Genomic DNA, 25,538 nt, shown 5'->3' on the forward strand with positions numbered 1-25,538 from the left:
TTAATGCTGCCTGCTTGAAAAAAAAAATTGCTTCCATTAAGGATTTGCATTTTTTCGAGCAGAAGGTTCCAAGCCCTTAAAAGCAGAGGAGGAGTTTTTTTGTTTTGTACATACATGTTAGGGATGGCAGTTTGTACCCAATTTACTGGTTATTTGTTTGGAGCCGTGGTAATTGGTTAGAAGATGTGTCATGAACTAGCCAGGGAAAAAATCAAAAGGTAACATTATTTCCCTAAAATTCCATTTAAAAAATAGACCTCAGAGTGTTGAAAAGGAATAATACCATTTTCACGTATGAGTTTATTTCAATTAATTTTGAGGTAATTAAGTAATGCTCTTTCAGATTGAAATCGGTAGAATTATTGGTCAGTTTATAAAGTTTTGATTGCTGTTCTATAGTGTCCATACATCAAGTTGCTACCCACCCTGTCCTTTATTACTCTAACAGGTTAGAGAGAATACCCGAAATCGGGTATTATCCGTGAAATCGCGTATAATCCCCGATATCGGATATTGTTGAATCCGCAAAATCGCGGGTATCCCGTGCTGTAAAACAGAAAAATATAAAACAACGGCGCATGTTGTCAATTAGTGTTATATGCACCTTATTGTCTTAGGGGTTTATTTTAATCGAAACCCTTTTACAGGTTTGTCTATAGAACTCAAAATGACACGACTGACACAGCTGGGGAAGCAAGGTTGACACGATAGGGTAAGGGGCACAAGATATAATGTCTGCAAAATATTGAAGCCCTTTCAGACCTCTGTGGTTTAGAGGAAGGGTTCAAGATATTATGACTGCAAAATACTGACTTCTGCCCCCTACAGTTTTATTAACAATGATGGGGGGGGGGTTAAAGATATAATGGCTGGAAAATATTCATTCCCAGTGGTTAGGAGGGGGTTCAAGATATTATCTTTCTTATCCCCTTTTCAGGTGCCTGTGGATTGCATCAAGACTCCTGTAGTTATAACAAACCTTTTTTTAAAAAAAAATTCTTTCCTTAATGCCAGTGATCGTTGTCTCCTACACAAAGTGTACATAGTCTCTTTCTCTCCGCCTGTTTCAAAACAACATTGTCCCTTTCATAATAAGTCAATCTAATTAGAATTAGACTTGTATTTTAGCTCGTCTACTATACGCTTCAATACCTTGTACAAGTCTAAATTTAATCAGATTGATAATAAGTGATCAATAGTTCAAATTCAGATTTGGATGAGTAACAAATGGGGCATTCTGATAGATAATTGGGATGCGAGTCTAACTTGTATTTTAATTGACTATTGCATGCATATGCTGCATGTTCTGAGAAAAGAAAAACATGAATAAATCACATTGTTACGATAACTTTTGTTTAGATATGAACTACATGTATAAGATTAAAGAATATGACTTCTGACTTATACCTGTGCTAAGTGAATAACTTGACATCAGATTTTCCATTTCCGCTCCGTTTCCATTCCGCGTTTTGGCAACACTTTAAGTAGAGATACTAGTATATATACTTGAAAATAAAAGCCCGAGGAATGCCTTTTGAAAGGACAAGTCATGCTAGCTACAAATGCCTCTTGTTCCTCATTTTTACCAGGGAAGTTTTTTTTTATTTTCAATCTTCTGATGTTTTCGACATGAAAAGTCATTTTTAAACTATCCCTGTTTCTTATTATTGTCTGTGCGTGTCATTTCAGCAGCTGGTATTGAAAGCATTACGTGAAGCATTACATGATATTTTGAATTTTTTAAAATAATAATCATCAGGCCCGTAGAACGGGGCCCGCCCCCTTTTTTCTGAGTATACTATTTTGCTATAGTAAATTTTCATTAAGATGCTGGTTGCCCCCCCCCCCTTTTGATGTTTTAATTTCAGGATTTCGTTTGAGGAAGTCCCCCCCCCCCCCACACACACACTTTTGAAACCGTTGCTACGGGCCTGATCTTTGTCGACTAGAAAATTGTTTTCAGTAAAAAAAAATAAATACATATAAAAGACTCAAGTGAACACTAATGAACCATTACTAGCTGTTTCCTGTATACTTTATCCACTTGTTAAAATATAATGTAAAACTCAGTATACATTACTTATCAGTCTTTCCCCAATGTTTTATGCTCTCTCTGCTCTATCAATTAAAAATCAGATATGTAAGTCCATGGCTAAGTTTCAATGAGAGAGAGAGAGAGAGAGATGTATCTGCGAAAATTTCCAATTTCCTTACAAAATATTGTCTGTCAGAGTTTGTTGTTTACAAAAGTATTCTTGTTATCTATCTAATTACCTTTGTGCAATGCTTGAATGTTGAACCTCTTGATATTGTATGTAAACAATCATAGCCTCGTGAGTCGGTCACCTGACGTGACTTAAAAGTGGGGGTGTGTACATTTTCAATACTTAAATTCCATTACCACGTAACACTTCACATCTATTTCCTGACTCTGAAGAGAAAGTAGAAAAATGGCAACCGTCACGAACCCAGTAAGTGTATTTTATTATTATCTTTATTTGTTATTATTATTAATTTATTTTATGAACTCCACGAGAAAAGGAGGACAGGTATGTATCGATCATTTGTTAACATGTGTCTGCTATTCTCCCATCTATTTCGGGGGCTATTTTCAATTGGGAAGTTGATGGCTCGTTTAATACTACCCCTCAACTCCCCTTGAGGGTGAGTATTAAACGAGCCATCAACTTCTCAATAGAGAACAGGGGGACCTATGAATAAGTAATTATTATTAGAAGCAGATGAGCAGTTTCATCATTTTTCCAGACATGGATCAAATTTTTTTTAAAGGGATAGGTTTGCAAGGTATACCAATACCTAAAGGTGAAAAAGCGCGGATGTGTGTTTGTGTGTGTGTTTGAGTGTGTGTGTTTAGATGCCAAATACACAAAATTTCGAACCCCTTCTTAGATCCACCACTGCTTTAACAAATATGTAATCAGTAATCAGCTCCTCAGATTGACTTTCATATTAAAATAAATACAGATTTACATTGGCAGAATTGTATGTAACTAGTGCTAATGCGTGTTGATTACAGACACCTTCATGCTTCCTTTTTATTCACAAAATCGTTTAAAAGTCGATCGTTGAATTTTGAGCTGTCAAAGTCCATTACTTTGACACAGAACATGTTCAGTTTTTGCATTTAGTTATACCTACTTTCTTTTTCCTGAGAGATAATTCTATGTTCTATTTCATCAGGGTATTCCATATGTGGGCGGCATTCCCGGGGGTATGAGAGATGGACGCCAGATCGTCATTAATGGCATGGTGCCCCACCACGAACATAGGTACACATATTTTGAAATACATATTACACTATGTATTTAACTAACAACAGATCACAGAAAGGAAAGGCTTCTACAGTATGAAGGCGACATATTGTTAAAAGGAAATATTTTAAATTATTTTATCACAACAGATCTCTGAGCTTATATGAACTCATTTTATTTCCTATTACACGTGAAGGAATTCTCGAGCTTCCAGCTAAATAAAAAGGGAAAAAAAGGGGGAAAGGCGTCTGATTTGCATAATTCTGGTCTTTTTTTTTATATATGTATTTGTAAATTTCCATCAGTATTTATGTATATTTTTTATTAAATGGAGGGTTTTCCCAAGATTTATTTGAGACGTAATTTTATACACCTTACTTCCCGTTAGGACCATTAAGCAGGGTAATATCAAGTCCTTTACAGACATTTAGAAATAATGTGAGGAACGTCCTGTCAGCACCACGTGCAAAAAGAAAGATCTTGATTCATAATAAATTCATCCGTGTAGTTGAAATGCAAATTTTACCGTGTACATGTAATATAGCTTTCTACTTAAAATTGTGAAAGCTTAAATTCACCACAGAAGTCCTTAAAAAAGTATCACACATATGGTATATATTAATTTATGAATTACGTTAATTCTAAAATATCAGTTGTATTTTTTTTTTAAATCTGAAAAAAAATGATATATATATTTATATTTATTGTATCATTCTATAGTTTTTCCATCAACCTTCAAACCGGACCAAACATTAACCCGCGTTCCAACACAGCCTTACATTTTAACCCTCGTCTGAATGAAAACTGCGTGGTCAGAAATCATTATCAACACAATAGCTGGGGAGGGGAGGAGCGGGGAGGGTACCAGCCTTTTCAGAGGGGGATGCCCTTTGAGGTCACTATCCTCTGTCAGCATCACCACTACAAGGTAAATAGTGTTTATTTTGTTGCCTTGACAACATTTGTAACAATTTTACAGATTTTAGGATTACTCATTTCTAGTTCAAACCATAATGATAGTAAAAAAAAGTCCCATTCTATTAAAAGGAGAATACGTGAATTTATAATACATGTAATTAGAATTATGCGAGATATCATTAAATTTTGCAAATATTTAATAAAAAATAGAATTGAATTAAGTCTGAAAATTGCAAATAAAGAGACTTGTTTTACAACCGATAATCATTTTTCTAGATTTCCGTGAATGGTAGACATTTCTGCGATTTCCGCCATAGAGTTGAGAAACATCACGTGAACACTCTGACAATAGAGGGAGGTGTACAGATTTACAGCATTCGATTTGATGGCGCACATGGACACGGAGTAGGGGGATTTCTAGGCCGAATGGTCGGGGAGATAGCGAAGGTTTGAGGCACTAGCTGACCCCCCACCCCCTAAAAACAAGAATCTCCCTAACACAGCTGAAAAAACCCTCAAAAGTAAAGATAGTTCTCAACACTCTCAATAAAATACAAACCTGAATTCAAACCAACTTTTATTCTCGAAATACTCAGCGACTTTCTAATCTCAAGAGTCCAGGGACGGCTTAAGAAGAGAAAAAAAAGCAAAATTTATTTTATGATAGAGCAAAAGGTTTAATAAGATCTTTAGATAGACAGTTTCATTCATTATATAAATTAGGGGAGGGGTGTCAAAAAGTTGGTGAGTTTAGCTTGCCAACTACTACATCGACCCCTTCAGTCACCATACAAAATTAAAAAGAAACTTGCACATGAAATTTTCTTCTAAATGGCTACTTATTAAATCTGGTCTTCTATCTACCTTTGAAAATAATATGACTAATAATTGTTATTCCAATTCATAGTTAAGAGCGGTATGACTTGTAAGTGTGGCTCCATTAAATCTAAATGTATTTTCTTATCTGTGTTTAATTTTTGCTCAGTGCTTAGCCTTCCTGCTTAAAAAATTTGCGATCTTTTAAAAGATTGCCGCTCTTTTTATTATGTGTTCATTAATTTTAACATAAACTGAGAACAGACTTAAGTGAAAATTTTAAATTAATTTTCTTCTGGAAAAAGTTATGAAAATAAAACAATGTTCATCATTTGTTAGTACATGTATTTGAATATTAAACATACTTCCAACTTTTTTAAACATCGTGTTAATATTTCAAGTCTATTCTCAGTGTAGTTTTGGGGCCAGGTACATATGTTGTTTTTTTTTTGTTTTTGTTTTGTTTTGTTTTGTTTTTTTTTCAATTGGAGATTCTTGTAATATTCATATCACGTATATTTATGTAGATGTGAAATTAATTTTGATTTTTCTGCTCAGTGCTTCATTCTATCTGTTGAAAGAGCGACGGGTTTTTTTATGAAGTGTTCATTAGCAAAGATCTGACTAATGCACTTTGTATATCCTGGTGTATGTTTGTTGCTATTGGGAATGCTTGTGGTATTTTTATCACGTATATACAGTAAAACTGTTATAAGAAAGTCACCGGGACCTCAAATTTTGGTTCCTTATAACCGAGATTTTTTATATTCGCATAAAAAACATAGTGCAAAGTCTCCTACGGGATAAAAAAATCCCTATAGGCGAAATGCCCTTATAAGCGAGTTCTTTATAACCGAGTTTTACTGTATATGTAGATGTTAAACGCGCATAGTGTTGTAAAGTTTGCCTTTTGTCATATACAATGCATGTATGTACCTAAATATGTCGGTCAAAGTGCATGTTATGTTGACAAGGCCGACTCTAAATAAAATTTCTAGCCCTTTCATTCGTGTTATTTAAATTCAAAGATATGTTATCTCAGATGTGTGCGCCACCCTTCTCATCAAATCGAAATATCTTTTCATTCATAATTATAGAAAATAGATACTAAAAGTTTTAAATTTATTACCAATTTTTGAACCCCATCTTTATTACTGCGCTCTCCTCAAATATACATATTTTCATACCTATATTTAATTTCAATGCAAGGGCATAAAAATAGAAATCCCATCAAAATGTCCCAGTATATACTTTTTTGGATATTGAAATATTTCATGTATTTATTATTGATTTATATTGTTGTGTGAACGCATAAAAGGAAATCCATTTGTGTTCACAAAAAGCCCCTCTTCATCAGATGCTTCAAGTATATTTTTAAATACAGGTATTCTTATATATAGATGTGTTCTAGTTTTAACATAAAGATACGGAGGCCCGTTGATGCCAGTTCAAAGGATTTTTTTATTGTGTTTAAACGCAACAAATACCGTGTTGCGATTTAATACAACATGTTGCGTTTATTGGCAATAACCATTACGTTTAAATACAAAAGACTGCGTTTAATCGCAAAGTTCATTTCAATTAAACGCAAAGTATTTTTCCAATCTTTACAATCTTTGGCGATTAAACGCAATCTTGATGAATTTTTTTGCATTAAAAACGCAATAATCAGTGCGTTTATGCGCAATAAAAATATTTTAATCTTTGATCTGTCCTCAACAGGTATCCAATATAAAGCCTCTACAAAGTGTTTTTTTTTAAAATTCTATTTAAAAATATTTAATATTTTTGAGCATCCTATGTCCTTAACATAGAAGTTTTTTCCGATGTTAATCCAGTAAGTATTTGGTTTTTATATTTTTGTCTATAAATAAGTCTCTCGAAGCGAACGATGTCATTTTAAAGTAGGTTAATGATTGATATATTAACAAAATACAAGCTTGAAGCGGGGGTGCCTGAAATTGAGTTAGGTACCTTGTGGAAAGAAAAAGAAGGGGGTGACCCCATATACGAAACAAGTACAGCTGACAATATTTATCACAGGATGTCAGAAGATATCAAATGTCGGTGAATAAAAGTTGGTTGACTGATACTTGAGTGCGTAAGATCTAGGTCAGCTGAGTCTCAAACTGTGTGATAAAAATATAGTCAATATAGTATCGCATGCACGTCCTTGTACATTAATAAGTTTCTTATGTCTTATCATACAGAACTTTATGTATAAATAATGATTTATTCTATAAATAATGATTCTTTAAATGGTGCATCTATTTCGACACATTGATAAATTTAGTTCTTGTCACAAAGCCAATCGATCGTACATGGGTTTCCAGAAATACAAGGAAATATTTCCCGCATTTAAATCATTAATTGTAAAAAATCAAATCACAACCAATTCCACACATATGTAAGAGCTATCATGGATTGCAATGCTTTTCAGGCAGCCATGCCGAGTCCGCCCCCACCCGCGGGAGCTTACCCTCCAGCCGGGGGGTACCCGGGAGGAGGAGCCCAACCCATTTACAACCCTGTGAGTATTTAAAAGCACCTTTTTGGTTTATGATTGATTTCATATATATACTCAAAAATAAATACTATTTACATATTCTATTACGAAACATTGTCTTTCTTAAGCCGGTTCCATTTACCACGCCAATTAGTGGAGGGATTTTCCCGGGAAAAATGATATTCATCAGCGGCGTGCCACATCCCAATGCGGAGAGGTGAAAATTGGTTTAAATAATTATTTTCCGTGTTATCAACACTATCATTTGCTCAATCACTTATTTTGCTTTCGGAAGGATAGAAGTTCACTTCTAGCGTACAATCTTCAAGGCTGGCACTGTTTGCATATATTTGACATATTTGGTAAAAATAAAAATAATCATTTCTACATTGAAATAATAAAAATCTGACATTTAAACATATATATTTAAGCTTTAATCATCGGTCCTGTGTTTGATCACACTTCAGGTTCACCATAAACCTAATGTGTGGGCCATATGACGGGAGTGACATCGCACTTCACTGTGACGTCCGACTTCGAGTTGGCGGTGACTTCAATGTCGTCCTGAGGAATTCTTGCCAGGGTGGTGGCTGGGGATCGGAGGAGAGACACAGTCCTTATTTCCCTTTCATGCCAAACGCCAATTTCGACATGATAATAATGGCGGAACATGATAAATTTAAGGTATTTTCAGTGCAAATTGTTTTTAAATAGAATATTCATACATGTATATAATAACGTCAAAAAAGTTAATTTGAAAATTATCATGTAATAAATTATGTCTTACAGATTGCCGTAAATAATCAGCATTTGTTGGAGTTCAGACATCGCCTTCAACCACTGAACAGGATCGACACTCTTCAGATCAAAGGCGACGTCCGACTGACCCAAGTTCGCTTCCAGTAATTACATCTTAGAGACAGACCATCGATGAATTCGCGAAGATTTTCCAAATGATACTTTGAGTATCATACTGATTTTAAAATTGAAATTCTTTGTCATTTCATTTTTTCTCTTATTAATGTGATTTTTTAATATTTTTTAAATGAATAAAATACTGCCAAGCTGAAAGAATATTCATTTTATGATTTTTAATACAAAATACTATCATCCATTGGTATGTTTTTATAACGAAACAACATATGTTCAATTCTATGGTAAACGGCTATCGTTTCATTCTGAAAAATGTCGTATGTTTATCGATCTGCTGTTTAGCCCCCTCACCCTTCCTAAGCAAAAATCATATGCATAGATACATTTAAACCTTGGGAAATCAGCCATGTTGTCTACCTGGAATTATTTTTTTTTTAAAAATTGAGACCCAAGGGCCTTAACGGTCACCCGAGTAAAACACAACACAACAATTGAGAAGATCCAGTATAAAATAAATTGATAGATGAAGCTTTGTTGCCCAAAAGCAAGAGAAAATGATGATCAGGATCAACGAAATAATTAATCTAACATCCAGTAACAACTCATAAATTAAGTTCTAATCTGTCCCCCATTTATCACTATCACATACAGACTATTAACAAACTACTAGTATTAGTGCTTCTATACTATTTTAAACTTACGTCATAACCTCTCGCATTGGTCTTTGAAGAACAATTAATAAGATAAGTTATTTTTGTCTCATTTTTTTAATCTACTATTTACAAGTCTACCTGATCATTAAAACTATAAAAGTACTTTTTGTATTATACAAAGTCTTGCATAATTCACTTATTTTATATCAACCTTCCAAATACACTATTTACAAAAGTGAATGACAAAGGGGAATAACTTCTTTCAGTAGAATACAAATTAATAGAGCCCTGGCCAGGACCAGAACACTTGACCAAATGGTCGAGATGTTCAAAAATCTGGTAAAAATATCCTTAAATGCTTATTAAAACTTTTACACTGTTTGCCTCCGATATGCCAAGGAGCAAATATTTTCAATGAAATAATGCATTTTCACTACAGATTCAACACAGACCTGCTCTAATACCAGAACCTATGACCAAGGGTCATGAAATTCACAAGTTTTGGAAGAGGTACCCTCAACATCATACAGTGTAACTATGCACTTAGTTAAAGATTTTCAACGAATTAACACAATTTGTCTTTATAATCAAAAGAGCCCCCCTGAAAAACACCAGAACCCCTGACCCAGAGACAATAAGTTTTAAATAATCTAATGCATTTTTACTATATAATCAATAGAGCCCATCCTTACACCAGAACATATGACCCAGGGGTCATGAAACTCGCATTTCTGGAAGAAACACTCTTGCTCATCATAACTATACTCTTAGTATCTTTCCTTTATAACCAGGAGCAGAAAAGAATATTTTCGAAAAAATTATGCTTTTTCACTATTTAATCAATAGACCCCCTTTCACCAGAACCCACAACCCTGGGGCCACGAATTTCACAATTTTGGAAGAGGCATCCTTGCTTATCATAACCATGCATTTTGTTTAAATAATACTCTACCTAGGAGCAGAGAAGAAGATTTTCAACGAATTACCGGTAATGCATTTTCACCATCAATAGAGACCCACCTAACACCAGAACACCTGCCTCAGGGGCAATTGAAAATTGTAAATTAGTGAAAAACACTGATGAAGAGATAAATAGGAGTCAATTGTATAATTTTATATTTGCTTTATACAACGAGTTTAGCAAGCCTAACGAGTATATATACACACACCATATATACACTATTTATTTAAACATAGATGAGTTTATTGAAGAAAAATAGCTGCAGATCTGTAGCTCGCTGATCTGAAAAAATTAGGATGTACGATGGTCGTCCAGCCCAATTATTTCAGACCAGCGAGCTACAGATAAGCAGCTAGAAGAAAGACAACAGCGTTTGCAAAAATTGAACTACAGGGGGAAGGCGAAAACTCGTACAAATAGCTTTAGATCAGGCTTCTTGTGGGCGGGGTAAGGTACTATCGTATAATGCATTCTCAACCTAAGATTCCCTCTTTCTGATTAGACTCAGGCTGGGGATAGTCGGTTTTGGCACGAAGAAATTATAAGGAGAAGTATTTTAGACAAAAATTGATTGCGTGGCACCTTTATTATTATCAAGAAAAAGAAAATGAATATTTGCTAGAAACTCTTAGCTGCAGAACTGAAAAATATTGACAGACCGGAGAGCTACAGTGTCATCCATAGAAAAAAATGTATATTTATTGCGCACAAAAAATTGCGTTCGATTCTGGATTTATTTCTCTGTATATTTAAACTGTCATCTCAAAATATTACTAACCGGCTGTGTTCCTAACATATTCTTTTACTATTTCCACAACAAAACATTCCCCAGAACCGTTGGAAACATTCCCCAGAAACCGTTGGACCTGAAATAAAGACCATCGAAAATTTCACCTATTTATACTGACATTTTGGGTGGCAAGAAAATTCGGTCCACAGCGCTTCGTGCAGATGTAAACTACGAGAGTAGTTGATATATGTGTAAGGAATTTCTTGAAATCAAGCTTTTGTGCATCTACACAATGTCAAGGTTTTGTGATTTCGGAACTCCACACACTTTGGTGTTGAGCAATTTGATAACGACAGACTTGAAAAATATATTCCCATTGGTTAGTTTATAATTACTCATTACATCATGTGTAACCACAAGCCCAACTTTTAAATAACGACTTATGTCAAGGGTTGAAATACAAACGTGTTGAAGTTTTTAATAGCGATTCTCTATAACCACTTAAACTTCTTTGCCACGCATGGTCACCGATTTTGATGAAACTTTGCCCATTATTACAACTTGACACCCAAAACATATCAAATAAAATTTTGTTGGTATGTATCTTGGTTGCCATGGTAACAGCCAGAAAAGTTGGAAAAATGGAGATTTTCAGCTACTTTGAATCTTTATTAAGCCTTAATAAAGACTAAGAAAAACAAACAAACCATTCTCACATAAACATGACACCTTGTTGCCACTTATGCTATAAAGACACTATTTAGAATTTATCTCTAAGTAAGTGGTAACCATGGGTACATTTTGAATACATTTTAGATGCTGAAAATGCTGAAAAACGCTCAATATTCACAATGATAGGCGTTACATGATCAAACTCAATCAACAACCTAAGAAAAACAATAAAAATATTTGACCTCAAGTAATTAGATATTGGAAATATTATTATAAAAATAACTTTCATAGTTGCCATGGTAACACGGCGTAATCATGCAAAATATGTTGCTAAGTTTGGGTTAATGCTACTACCTTGAGGAAAAACAATAAAATTCATGACTGGCACATATACATCCTTAGCACCTTGCAACACCCACAACATAAAAAAAATTGGGATTAATTGTTACTTTGCAGTGTAACCATGGAAACAACGTACCATATGTTTAAAGAGATATTTTGTAACTGCCTTAGGAATTTAATTATCTTTTTATCAAGAAACATATTATTTGATTCACCTGGAATAGTACTTATCTGGTAGAACTAAAGTTGAATATTATACATTGATAAAGTTTGTTGAAAAATACAACACTGTTGCTATGGTTACCAAGAAATGAATTAGTTCGATTTTGTTAATTTTATATTAATATTAAACCCTATGTGCCAGCTTTTTGCATCCAGTTAGAGATTGGGTGGTAGTCAAAATTGGTAGTCAAAATTGAAAGTCAGATTAGTTGTTCATAAATATCAATCATAAAAGTTTTGGGAATCTACATACAAGGGTACGTATATAAGGAAACAGAATATTTTTAAGATTTTTATGCATATTTTTTCGGCTAATTTCCATAGCAACGGTCTATTTAAAGAATTGAATTCGAATTTTTTGAAATGTGAAAATTAGGGTCACACCAACGCCTTTAAAAATTGATCATCAGTTATATAGAAATATGCTTTTTAAAAAGATAGGATAAGATTAAAACACTAAAAGAGTAAATTTAAAATCCCTTCGTAGTATTAAAACCATGGCAACTATTGCCAACCTATAAGAAATATCATATTTCGTCCTTGGTTTATGTTACAAGGATCTTTTGTCTATTATTTGCTTGCATTTTAACCTATAATTGTTTTTATTCTTAAAGAGGCTGGGGGGTTGTGGCCATTTTTAGACTATATTGATCTCCTTTAGAAGAAGAGCTCCATATGAAGATATAGAAAATGATCAAATTTTAAAACTAAAATTTTTGAAATTTTTCTTTGCCAAATGATAGTTGATAGCTTAAGATATCATATCTAAAAAATTAAGTTAAATCTGGTGGTTAATTTGTGGCTAATTTGTTGACCCCCAGCCTCCTTAAGTGTATGACTTTTTAAAATTAAATGAACAACATTAGAACTTTTGAATACTTTGTTTCCATAGTAACGTATATAATAGTTGATTTACGAAACATGTTTATCATGCATAAGACATCAGGTCTTCAACTTTCAGAAACAGTCATTGCCACTTGTTTGCTTTGCTGCAAACGTTAACTGTGGGACTCTGAACCTGTTAAAAAATGCCATTTTTCAAACTTTATGACATGTTTCTATGGTAACCATGACACGTAGCAACCAATTTTTGCCTGATTTGAGTTTACAGTATCAAAGACTTTTATCATACAGAGTTTGGAAAAATTCTGAGACTATGCTTGCCACAGATCCTATATAAAAGTTCAAGTCATTACAGAGAATGGCTCTTAATTTGTATTGAACAGTTCAATTTGAACATTGATTTGATGTTGATATGTTGTGGCTTGCCCATGTTGAAATGGCAGCCAAATTTAAATTTACAATACAAAGCCGTGCATGTCTACTTATACGCCACAGTTAGGGTATGAATAATAAAGTCAATAAGAAAAGAATTTTTTTTTTTTGTGTTGTTGTCTTTTCTTCGATAAAGCAAATATAAAATCATACAATTTAGATATCCTTTCTATACACGAAAACCATGTATGAAAATTTCGGAATATACACACTTTCAGTAGTACTGGTCATTTCCATGGTCCAAAAACCAGGGATAAAATATATATCTACAGTGTATGCATAACTTTAAAATTTTGTACTGTGTAAAAAAATTCTAATGGACCAATTTTGATGAGATCATTGCTGAGATCATTGGCGCTCGGTGGCATCCTCCTCTTCAATTTTTTTTCGACTAATATTTCTTAAATTCTATTTTCCAAACGTATTTATAACGTGTTCTTTACAACACAAACCACCAAGTCCGAAAAAAATGTCTTAAACAAGCACTGTACAAGAAATAAAATCTGTTGAATACAGGTATGATTTATTGCAAAATGTTCAATTTCGATATTTTTTTAGCTATATATAGTGGAAAACATTGAAAGTATGTCATAGATAATTTATGGAAGAAGTCGACAAGGCCTGGGTTTCTAAACTGGGGGAGGGATTATCCGCAAATATTGAACTGATGTGTTTAAATGTGATCCATGTTGAACGTGAACATACCTGTACATTAAGACATCTTTTCCATTTTTATGTAAACATAGTGTTTTGCAGCTGCATATATTAAAAAATTCGTAACAGTTCAATAGAGGTAATTATTTTTGTAAGGATTACAGAGGAATTGCATAATTAATTACATTGCATAAGAATTCATTTTCCTCTGTGAAGGCAAACAATATTTCTCACTATCCAAACTTAATTTTCCTTTGAAATCCAACACTTCAGGATCACAGTATACAAAAGAAACATAAAATGAAAGATGGTCAACTTTCACTACAAAATCAACGATTCACAAATCATCAATAAAGCAAACATAAAGATAACCACTAAATGCATGACAATTTGTTCAAGAAAGTTCGAATTCTACACACATCCTTTAATGCTTACCACATGTATGTCTACTTAAATGTCTCAAACACCACAACCCCCTCCAATTTTTTTTCGACTTACTTTTCATAAGTTATATTTTCCAACGTAATTACGATGCATTTGATACGCAAAAAAATTAAATCAGCAATATCTATTTAATACAGATATTATTTTAGGCAAAATGTTAGTTTTTTCTTACCTTTATCGTGGAAGATTGTAAGGATGTCATTAAAAAAAAATACGAAAAGAAATGTAAAATGCCATGGGTTCTAAGCTGAGGGTACAAGCATCCTTGATCATGTTTTACAGAAGAACTTACGACCAAGAACAAAATTTTTATCATACAAATAATTTCTTTTTTTACATTAATTTGAAAATGGTTTTAATCTTTTAAAAAGAATATGTAAAGATATTTTTATGCAATTTTTTTTTAACAGAAACATTAGTTTCGTAAGATTTTAAAATCCACTAAAGCTTTTGGTCTTAGTCGTACGTTCTTTTGTAAAACATGTCCCTGTCCTCAAATACCTTAATATTTGTATATAATCACAACGTTTTGCTGCGGTATAAAATGAAAAAAAAAACTTATTACAGTTTTAGCAATGGTGATTATTTTTGTAAATATTACATTGAAATTGCATATTTATATTGCATTCGAATAATTCATTTACATTCCTGGAAATCGTTCTGTGAGGGCAGACAATACTTCTCACTCTTTAAACTTAATTTTCCTTGGCAGTCCAAGACTTTCGGATCAACAGAATTCTTCCAGAGAAAACATAGAATGAAAGATTGCCAACTTTCACCACAAATCATCGATTCTGAGCACAAGTATGCCCTCGCTTTCTGAGCTATGTCGATGGTTATATTTGTATAAGAAAACATTTGGAGCACGGGAAAAATCGTCGATGACATCTTTGCTTTCTCGATTTCACTTGCATTTGAATTATTTCGAAGAGCTTGTAAATCGTACCCCCAGTAGCAATTTGAATCGGGAAGTATGTATTCAGCGATAAATCGTATGACTAAATACTTAGTACGAAATTCATTGCCACGAATCTGACGATAAATTAAGCACGGTATTGTAATCTGTCCTGTTTCATTTTTAATGATCTCTATCTGATCTTGAATTTCTGGGCAGGGGCATATCGCTGAGCTTAAATAGTTCTCTTTAGTAATTTCACCGGATCTGATGAGCTTGAGGTTGTGTCCCCAGTAACAATCAGTTTTGGGTAAGACCTCTTTGGAAATAAACTGTAAAAGATCAAATAAAATAGGGAAAAGTTTTTTGAGGGATTTCGTTTTGACTACTTTAAATGTTTCTGCCGGAGATGTCTTATTTAGCTTTACATCTTCAATAAGTGTTTTTGTAGACTGAGTCAGATCTGAAATATCTAATATTTGTTTTTTTAAATTGTTAACATTGTCTGATAGGTGTTTTGAAATTGGTTCAAGGTGCGACTTTTTTAACATTTTTAGAGTTTCCAAATTTGTTTTGGAATAAACCTCTTTTTTACTGCAAGAATTTTCAGATGTTCCATAAATGTTAATAATTACATCATATAAATCTGAGAATAATTTGTTTTTAAAATTTCTACCAGACTCAGATAGTTTTCTAAGATAATTTATAACATTTTTACAAAATGACTTTTGTAATCTTATCATATCCGCATGTGCTTTTTGAAGGTTTGACCGGGCCCTTATATATTCGGATTTAGCATGCGTTAATTTCTTCTTGACTTCTTTCTCCTCATTTACGCTGGAGACAATATCAGCTATTGCTAAACCAACAGCTACTATACTTCCAACTATAGCAAGACCGGCGGTTAATGCTGTAGCGGCTGCACCGATTAACGAAGGAAGAGTAGTAATCATCGTCACAGCTACTTCAACTGTTGAGGTTATTATTATTCGACCCATCTGTGTTTCTAGTCCTTGTAACCAACTCTTGTACTCGGAAAGTGAAGCAGCAACAGTATGGTTTTCTAAAGCCAAGGAACCTAAATGACCTGTAAGCTTAGAAAGCATGTCATTCGATTTCACGTGTAGTTCTTTAATAGTGATTATTGCATCCTTTATATCTAAAACCAATTCTTGGATACGTTCTATGTTTTCTTTTATCTTTTCTGGGTCTCCATATTTTCGTAAAAAACTTCTCTTCAGTTTGTTCACCTGGGGTTTAAGAGTATGTTTAATTTCATCCCTGCAATGTGAAAATTAAATATTTAGCAAATTTAGATTAAAAATATGTCTCATACTAAATATTAAACTTGCAGTTTTAAACGTATACATAGGTAACCAAAGATTACGAAGCTCACCTCGACGAATGTTAGCTATAAATAAGGCAATATCAAATAATATTTTTTTCTAGTTAGTGTGCATGCTGAGATCAATATCCATGCAAGTTTTGATTAAGTAGGACTTGTATTATTTGGAAATGGACTTGCTCCAAAAACTTCTTCACTTATCCAGAAAATGTACTCCAGATCTAGCATCAAAAGCGAACCTGGTAGTTTCCATCCCTAGTTGCATAATCCATGCAAGTTTAATCATAACAGGACATATAATCACAAAGCTACTCCAAAAAACATTATCCTGGTCACTAATCTAGAAAATGCAGGTCAGATCCTGGATATAAAGCAAGTCTGGTAAAATGCACCCCTGGATAAATCATCCGTGCAAGGTTGGTCCGGATAGGGCTTACAGTAATTTGGAAATGAACCTTCTCCAAAAATCTCGTCACAACTTAAGAAAATGTAAGTGAGATTCAGCACCCAAAACAAATCTGGTAGTGTTCATCCTAGATACTTTATCCATGTTAGTTAGGTTCTCGTGGGGTTAATATTCACTCATCTGGAAAATATAGGTCAGACCCAACATAAAGAAGCGGGTGGGATATTGTTTATCTCTAAATTCATCTCTAAGGCTAAAAACTTGGGAATGGACCTGTTCACTTATCCGAAAAATGCAGGTCAGATCCAGCATCCGAAGCAAATCTGGTATTATCCATCCCTAGATGCATCATTCATGCAAGATTGGTCCAGGTAAGACTTATAGTTACTACGGAATAGTCCTAAAACTTTAACCGAGAAGCCGACGCTATCGCTGACGCCGGGGGTTATAGCCAAACTCATTTCGACTTTGTCGACGTGAGAAAAAAAATTTATAATATTTCAACTTTTTACAGATGCTAAAAATCTTTAATACTCACTTGTTTTTCATTTATAACTAGATTTGTTAAATATTTAACATTTTAGTCATTCTACAGTAAAAGGGCCAATTCAGTGTATAAAACATGAAAAAATAATTGCTTCAGATAACAAAGTGAACAAAATAATTCTCTAAAGGACATATCAGTTTTCTTTTAAATAAAAATCCACAAATCTGGTTTCGTTAACTTTTCACAATTTCGATTTATCAACGGTTTTAAGGCAATGTTATGGATGTTAATGCTTAAACAGGATTCTTTTTTTTTTAATGACTTGAATTTGAGCTAATTTTCGTTTTCTGGTGTTGAGTATAGAACGGTATGACATTATTTTTTAAGTCTGGCTAGAATCTTTAAGTAAAAAAAATTCGGGAAAATATTGTTAAGTTAATCGTTATGGAAGTTAATTTTCAGCAAGAAAAGTTTCATATATATATATATATATATATATATATATATATATATATATATATATTACGGAAGTCCGTTGAGGCCAGTTCAGAAAAAAGAAATATTTTTATTGCGTTTAATCGCAATAATCATTGCGTTTAAACGGAAAACATTGCGTTTAATCGCAATAATAATTGCGTTTAAACGCAAGACTTTTGCGATTAAACGCAATAATTTTTGCGATTAAACGCAATAATTTTTTGCGTTTAAACACAATAATTTTGCGATTAAATATCTTTGCGTTTAAACGCAATAATCTTTGTGATTAAAGGCAATCATTTGTATCAAATCTTGCAGAATACAACGGATGTGGCAACGCACTTTGAAAAAATTACGCACTTTGAAAAATTTTTTCAAAGTGCGTTAATTTTAGGACAAAATCAACGCACTTTGAAATATTTTTTCAAAGTGCGGTGAATTTGGGACTAAATCAACGCACTTTGAAAAATTTTTTCAAAGTGCGTTAAGAGTGTACATCATAATTTTTAACCATGTACACACTTAACGCACTTTGAAAAAAATATGTATAAAACAAAAATTTTGGACTTAAATTTTAGTAATAGACAACATTATTATCCCCTCGCAACGTTTGAGGGGATATAGTAACGCGATTGTGTGTTAGTGTCGATGTCAAATGCTGCCTTGATTTATAGAATATGCTTTTGGGGAAGGAATGCTCCGCTTTGCGGTGCCCTTGTTTTGTTGTATTTCTTTCTAAAAACTGATGAATTGATCAACCCTCATCGACAACGAAGAAAAGACAGGTTGAGGATCTCTCAGCTCAACTCTTTATCATTCCTACCCAGATATATTTATTTACAGAACTCGTACATCTTAAGGTCATATTTGAAGAAAAAAATAGAAACATTCTAAATACAGTAAAAATCAATGTATAAGGAAGTCTTTAGTTAATCGAAATTTAGTTCTTTGAAAACTGAAAGTCTATTTATGTTCATTTTCAGGAAAATCAAATTAGCTCAGACTCCTAGGTCAAGGTTAAAAGTTCAGATATGTTGTTACCCAAAGAAAGGTCACAAGAAATACGCATGTGGGACATGAGAGTCAAAGCTCCGCCCAATCAAAAGTTATGGACAAGGTTAAAGTTTTTTGCGGACAAACAGACAAACAGCTAGACAGACAGACGGACGGACAGGGCAAATATTATATACCAGAATCTTAGAATTTTTTTTAAATTTGATATATATCTAGCCTTATTATGATATAAAAAATTTAAGAGTTCCAGTCGAATGAGTATTGTGGCTAATGTTTTATTTTATTACTATCAAATTAATCAGTCTAGCGTATGTTCATATTGCATATAATAGATATATATATAGAGAGAGAGAGAGAGAGAAAGAGAGAATTTTCATGGTGGAGAAAAATCATAATTGCTCCTTTTTCCCAAAGAAAAATGCCATGCTTTAAGTCACATATCGACCCCTTCATCCACTGAACTTATTACAGAATGGATTAAATAAAAAAGGAACGAAATTATGCAATCATTTCTATAAGACCTATTTCCCTTTATAACATTTACGAGAACTGTCGGGAAGAAAACAACCCCTAAATATCTTTAAAACGTCTTTATCTCAGATCCTGAAGTGACATCATCACTGAAAAAGTATTAAACCAGGTTCAAATAATTATTTATCATACCTAAAATTTGCAAGAATATTGACCAAGCCGTGCACATTTTCTTTTCAAAGTGCGTTAATATGGTCGATATTAACGCACTTTGAAAAAAAAGTAAAATTTTTCAAAGTGCGTTAACGTGGTCCCAAAATTAACGCACTTTGAATTTTTTTTTCAAAGTGCGTAATTTTTCAAAGTGCGTTGTAACAACGGACCCACGTAAACTGATATATTTCTTTCTCTTTTTAACATACAAGAAAATTGTGTAATGTCTAGCTTTATAGAATCAGATTCCTCCGAGCAAACGTTCTCTGAAAGGATAAATCACTGATGTGAATTTATAGAGGAAAAAAAATGTCGGGTTGTAAAAACAAAGACAACCTAAGAACGAAACATGTCTTTTATCGCTATATTCTTAATGAAGATTTGGTCAATTGCTTACAATAACAAATCACTTTTCTATTTTGTTATTTTTTTTCTACTTTGAAACAATTTCTGCAAACAATTAGAATGGATCTTCTAAGTAAAAGACTAAAGAAGGAAAAATGATTATCCCCACGTTGCGGTCACAAAGTTTAAATCATGTATAAATGGATTCAGGAAAGGACTAATGAAATGTTGGAATTACGTACAACATGATGAAGTATTTAGACTTAAATGTATATTCACAACCTTTCCTACGGTTGCATACAGTAAACACAAGAACATAGGTGATGGAATCATTTGAGATTAAAATCAAATGAAAACAGATTGACCGATGTGTACTACAAAATTGACAAGTTTTTATTAATACCACTGAAACGTTCTTAATTAATTGTGATACGTAAGCAATTGATCAAAGGCTTCATTAAGAGTGTTGGGTTCTAATCCGTTTAAGACATTCTGGTTGTTTGGATGCCATTGTTTTACTACAATTTTCACAAACTGGAAAAGTTTGCAAAAGGACAGAGAACCAAACGGTTCCTTGAAGTTTCGGATCCTAGTAATTATAAGCTTTGGCTTATTGATGTCTAATTTTGAAACTATAGTATCATTATGTTTAAATGAAAAACCAATCCTTATATTGCGTTTAAACGCAAAAATTATTGCGTTTAAACGCAAAAATATTATTGCGTTTAAACGCAAAAATATTATTGCGTTTAAACGCAAAAAGTATTGCGTTTAATCGCAAAAATATTGCGTTTAAACGCAAAAGATTGCGTTCAACCGCAATCCTTTGCGATTAAACGCAAAGTGTTTTGCGTTTAAACGCAATATACATTGCGATTAAACGCATTCTTTTGCGTTTAAACGCAACGATTATTGCGATTAAACGCAATGTTTTGCGTTTAAACACAATAATTATTGCGTTTAAACGCAATAAAAAATATTTCTTTTTCTGAACTGGCCTCAACGGCCTTCCGTAATATATATATATATATATATATATATATATATATATATATATATATATATATATATATATATATATATATATATATATATATATATATATATATATATATATATATAAAACTAATAATATTTGTTTTAAGATTGTAATCAAAAGTATTCATCGTTTAGCTCCAAAAACAATGATTTTTTTTACCTTGACTGCAATAAAAAAAAAATTTAGAAAAAAAAAATAGAAAATAAAGAAAAATTAAAAAAAAAAAATCGTGAAATACCATTATGGAAGTTAACTTTTTAAGAGAGACAACTTTTTTTTTCTTATTCATTTTTTCATGTCAAACAAAAATCACTCATATCAGGACCCATGGTCATTTTCAGGTAAGTTCCGTCGCCCGCATGGCGCAGTGGTTAGAGCGTCTGCTCTAGAGTCGCGTAGAAATGAGTTGATCCTTACGTCGCGGGTTCGAATCCCACTGCGGGACGTGGAGACCGGTCATTCGGATGAGACCGTATAAACCGAGGTCCCGTGTCGCAGTAGGCAGAAAAAGATCCCTCACTGCTCAGTGACACTGAGTGCCGAGTATAGGTCTAAATTTGTAGCCCTCCACTGGTAAGTGGTAGCGTCTCCATATGAGTGAAAAATTCTCGAGAGGGACGTTAAACAACAATCAATCAATCAGGTAAGTTCCAGTTCATTGTCCGACTGCATAGTTTGTGTGCAATTGGAACAAAAACGTTACGGAAGTTAATTGATTTCTGCGACAAGCTGTTTTCGTAAGAAACTAGATACATGAGTTTATTTGCAAGTATTGGTTTGTTTTCTTTATATATAGGGGAAAAAAACTTTTCTTTCATATTCTATTCAATTAATTCGGAACGCTTAATATACAACTGAAAATTTCTTCTTGAAATTTGTGAATGAGTAAAGCGACATTAAGGTAGTACGCAATAGATAGGCCATATTTTTCCTCAAATTCAATTTTGTTCAAACTTTGATATTTTGTTCTAGGATGCAAAAGCTCTCTTAATATGTAATAAGAAAGTAATTCAACTGTAAATTTTTTGCCCACAAGTTTGAAATATGGCCTATCAGACCCATGAAAGAAGATTGTGAAATCAGATAGCCGACCTGAGATTGTGCATCATCTTAAAATAACCAATTAATTTATTGCAAACTTGTGTGATGCTGTTTATAAAAGCAACCTTTATGTACTAACATTTAGTAAAATATTTTGACAACGGCATGTTTGAGTAAAAGGTGATGTAAAAATAGAACATACATAGCCTGTGAATTGAAAATTCACATATAAATATGTCATGTCTTAATCCTTTTAAAAAAAATGTGCGATTCAATTTTTACAAAAACTCAACAGAATAATTGAAATGGAACCCAGATTAAAATACGTCAAAATGAAGAAATTTGAACCGGCGGTTTCAAATGTTTTGGCGATTTTAAATAAATCAAATGCCAAAAAAAATGTAAAGATTCAGTAGATGACATCACTATATTTGACTTTTGACCTCTTAATATGACCTTTACTGTACAAAAGGAATGGAGACTCCTTATAAATATGCCTCTGCTACGTGTATTAATAACAGACAGTCATATTGCATGTAGATCGCATAAACACGATCCAAAATGTAGGCTCCCAAATGACCAGTATATAGGATGTGTCTAATTTTTCTTCAAAAAATGGTGAAAACATGTCACAGCTTATTATTTTTCCACTATAGTGAAATTATTCTTTTTTTTTTCTTTTGTACTTTGTAAGATGTGCGTTCAAACAGACTTCATGGCTGTTGTGTACTACCATAAGATTTGAGGTGGAATAGGATTTTATACACTATTATTATGTTCATTTCAGATCTTTAACTGCATGTATACATGTATATATATCATTAAATTTTTACAAAAATGTATTTGTATCTACTTTTGGAGTTGAAATCAATATTTTAAATTATAAATATGATGTTACAACGTGTAAACGAAATTTAAAAAAATGGCATTTATTCACGTTGTTGTAGAATGGCTGATTTATTTTAGACTAAAATGAAAACGTTACTGTGGATCGATATAATAAGGCTACATACGGCATATTAACTTGATACATATATTTTTCCGATCCGATTACTAGGTATTTGCTGAAACTTATTAAAATCGAAGAAAAAAAATTACCTGAGTCTACATACACTAGGATAATAAAGACATCCTTTTTTAGCTTGAACAATCTTTAGAGTTGTCGAAGTGGCAACCGCTGCCACAGAGACTACAGTGGCAATGACTGTTATCAATGTGCTGTAAATATAAAGACATTCATTATGGGTCATCACATATTTGCATGTATGATTTTCAAGCGTGAGTTAATACACAAATCAAATTCTTGTCTTTGTAACTGGCAATGATATAAACATAATGCCTGTCATGGCACCGCAATATTGGCAACACTTATATACCAACAGTTGTGTCGAAGTTCATCCTTCTATCTCTCTCTCTCTCTGCAAATATTTGATATTTTTGCAATACTATCCTTATCAGACAATTCCATTCACATGTCCAATTTGGAGAGGGCGTGGGCAGATGTTTTTAATCACTGCACAAGCATGAGTACATAACAGCAAATGTCTGAAATACTCCCTATTATGAACATTTTGCTCATTGTTTAGAGACATTGTCAACTGTTGATTGAAGAAGAAAACCACTTTATCAAAATAATTAATCATAAACTCAATGCTTATGATTATTTTATCATGATATCGATTATATTGATATCCTTGATGCTAATGTGAAACCTTTTATGAAGTCGAAAAGGACAAACATTTGATATAAATTTATATTCTACAACTAGAGTGTTTCAAGGAACGAGTGTGTCGCCTGCTTTGTAGCTGCATTAAAAATGACTGGCAATCTGTCCATTTACTACTAGCATTTATTCATTTGCCTGGAAAGTTTAAAAAAAAACATCCACGGAAAGTACAAGACTGTAATAGAATCTGACATTCAAAGAAAGTATGGTTCCCCAACCCTCAAATGAATCATTAAATTGAAATTATTAGAAATAATTATTTATCATTCTATTAATACGAGTTTTCTACAACATTCCAAAAGAGATTTCAGGTCTGTCTTAACTGCATTTGTCAGTCTACAGATCAATTGTAGAAAATGTTTTACTCATTACATGTATTTTATACATGCTATCATTAAAGAATTATTTTACTGAACTAATAAAGAAATAATTAACGTTTCATTTCCCCATGTGCACTTTCTAACACAGCCACAAATAGATCGACCGCTGCTGCGGCCGAATAACCAGTTGTATTGTTACATTTCGTTAAGTATGTACTTCAAATTTTCCTCGGTAAGCTGACATTTTATGTATATATAAAATGATATGTTCGTAAATGTAAAGGGAATTAAGCAATTTTACATATTCTAGGTCATCGAAATTTTTGCATCTCTTCATCTGAATTTCAAACCTAACATATAACGTATATACATATTGCAACCTGTCTTTGCATAACACCCGGCTGTAAAATCTTGGTATCTCTTGTTATAACTGAAAGGATATCGTCCTCGCTCAGTGTCGTTTTTCTCATGCATGCATTTCCAGAAAATTAACAGATTAGGGTGAATTAAAAAAAAAAGGGAAGACCACCAAACTGAATTTTTTTGGCAAAATTCAACTACTTATAACATATTTTTCACTTATATCATCATATCGAAAATGCATTCTAGTTTAAAATCCTGAAGTGGCAATAGAATAGACAATTGGATTAAAAAGTTTAAAAAGTTTTGAGAAAAAAATATCATTACACCTTAAAAGACTTTCTAAAATACATAATCACAAGAAATTATAGTTTTTTATGCTTCAAAATGGTAATAGGGGTATAAATGATTAAATCTAGACCTTGAATGAGTATCTTCTCTTGTACATGTGACAAAAAATTGGCTTTTTGATTGTTATTTTACATTATTTTTTCAATTCTGGTTTGAAAAGTTTTAATATGAAAAAATATGAAGCAATAAAATTCCCCAAAATTCACTTTTTTGTCCGTTCAAGTCAGTTCTTTAAATCTAAGCCAAAAAAGAATTGTTATATACGAGTTCTCTTACAAAAAATACTAGATTTTGAAGTCACCCTATGTTAAAATATTGTGTTGCACTCCTGACATCTGACATGTATTTTATTTAACATTGTTTTAAAAATTATAACACACAATAACCCATTCTTACTTTGTAAATCAATTTGTCGTGTTGATATTTTTCATCGTTTACAGCAGGTTTTTCATATTTTGAAGACCTTAAAACATGATTATTTGCAAAGTGTAATATATATAAATTGTATTTAAAATATATGTGATATGATGAAAACTATTCCCTGAATTGACTGTGGAATTTCTGTAATTTGTTGATAGACATAGTGTTTTGAACATCAAATAGTATCAAGCATTTTTTTCAACTTATTTTTTAGAAAAGATAGTTAAAAAGCATCGGTAATTATGAAGCAGTTTTGTTGCACTCCTGACTGCAGTAAAGTTTAAAATTAA

At 32.7% G+C, this 25,538-nt stretch overlaps 1 protein-coding gene and 1 long non-coding RNA gene across 3 annotated transcripts in view; one reads left to right on the plus strand and one right to left on the minus strand.

Annotated features, from left to right (window-relative positions):
* Positions 1–25,538, minus strand: part of LOC133183057 (uncharacterized) — a 275,276-nt gene that overhangs the window by 225,494 nt on the left and 24,244 nt on the right. The window lies entirely within an intron of this gene.
* LOC133183053 (galectin-4-like) lies at positions 2,402–8,586 on the plus strand. 2 transcript variants are annotated; one of them, XM_061317981.1, is made up of 8 exons: positions 2,402–2,471; positions 3,202–3,290; positions 3,993–4,200; positions 4,467–4,637; positions 7,447–7,536; positions 7,641–7,729; positions 7,980–8,196; positions 8,302–8,586. In XM_061317981.1, the coding sequence occupies exons 1-8, from the start codon at positions 2,451–2,453 to the stop codon at positions 8,416–8,418; spliced, it is 1,002 nt and encodes a 333-aa protein (XP_061173965.1). In that variant the 5' UTR covers positions 2,402–2,450; the 3' UTR covers positions 8,419–8,586. The 2 variants fall into 2 exon arrangements, with proteins under 2 accessions (XP_061173965.1, XP_061173966.1); XM_061317982.1 differs by having other exon boundaries at positions 4,467–4,595.

This window comes from Saccostrea echinata, unplaced genomic scaffold, assembly GCF_033153115.1.
Source record: "Saccostrea echinata isolate AGI-Se365-2 ecotype Australia unplaced genomic scaffold, CSIRO_AGI_Sech_v1 ptg000009l, whole genome shotgun sequence".
Classification (NCBI taxonomy): domain Eukaryota; kingdom Metazoa; phylum Mollusca; class Bivalvia; order Ostreida; family Ostreidae; genus Saccostrea; species Saccostrea echinata.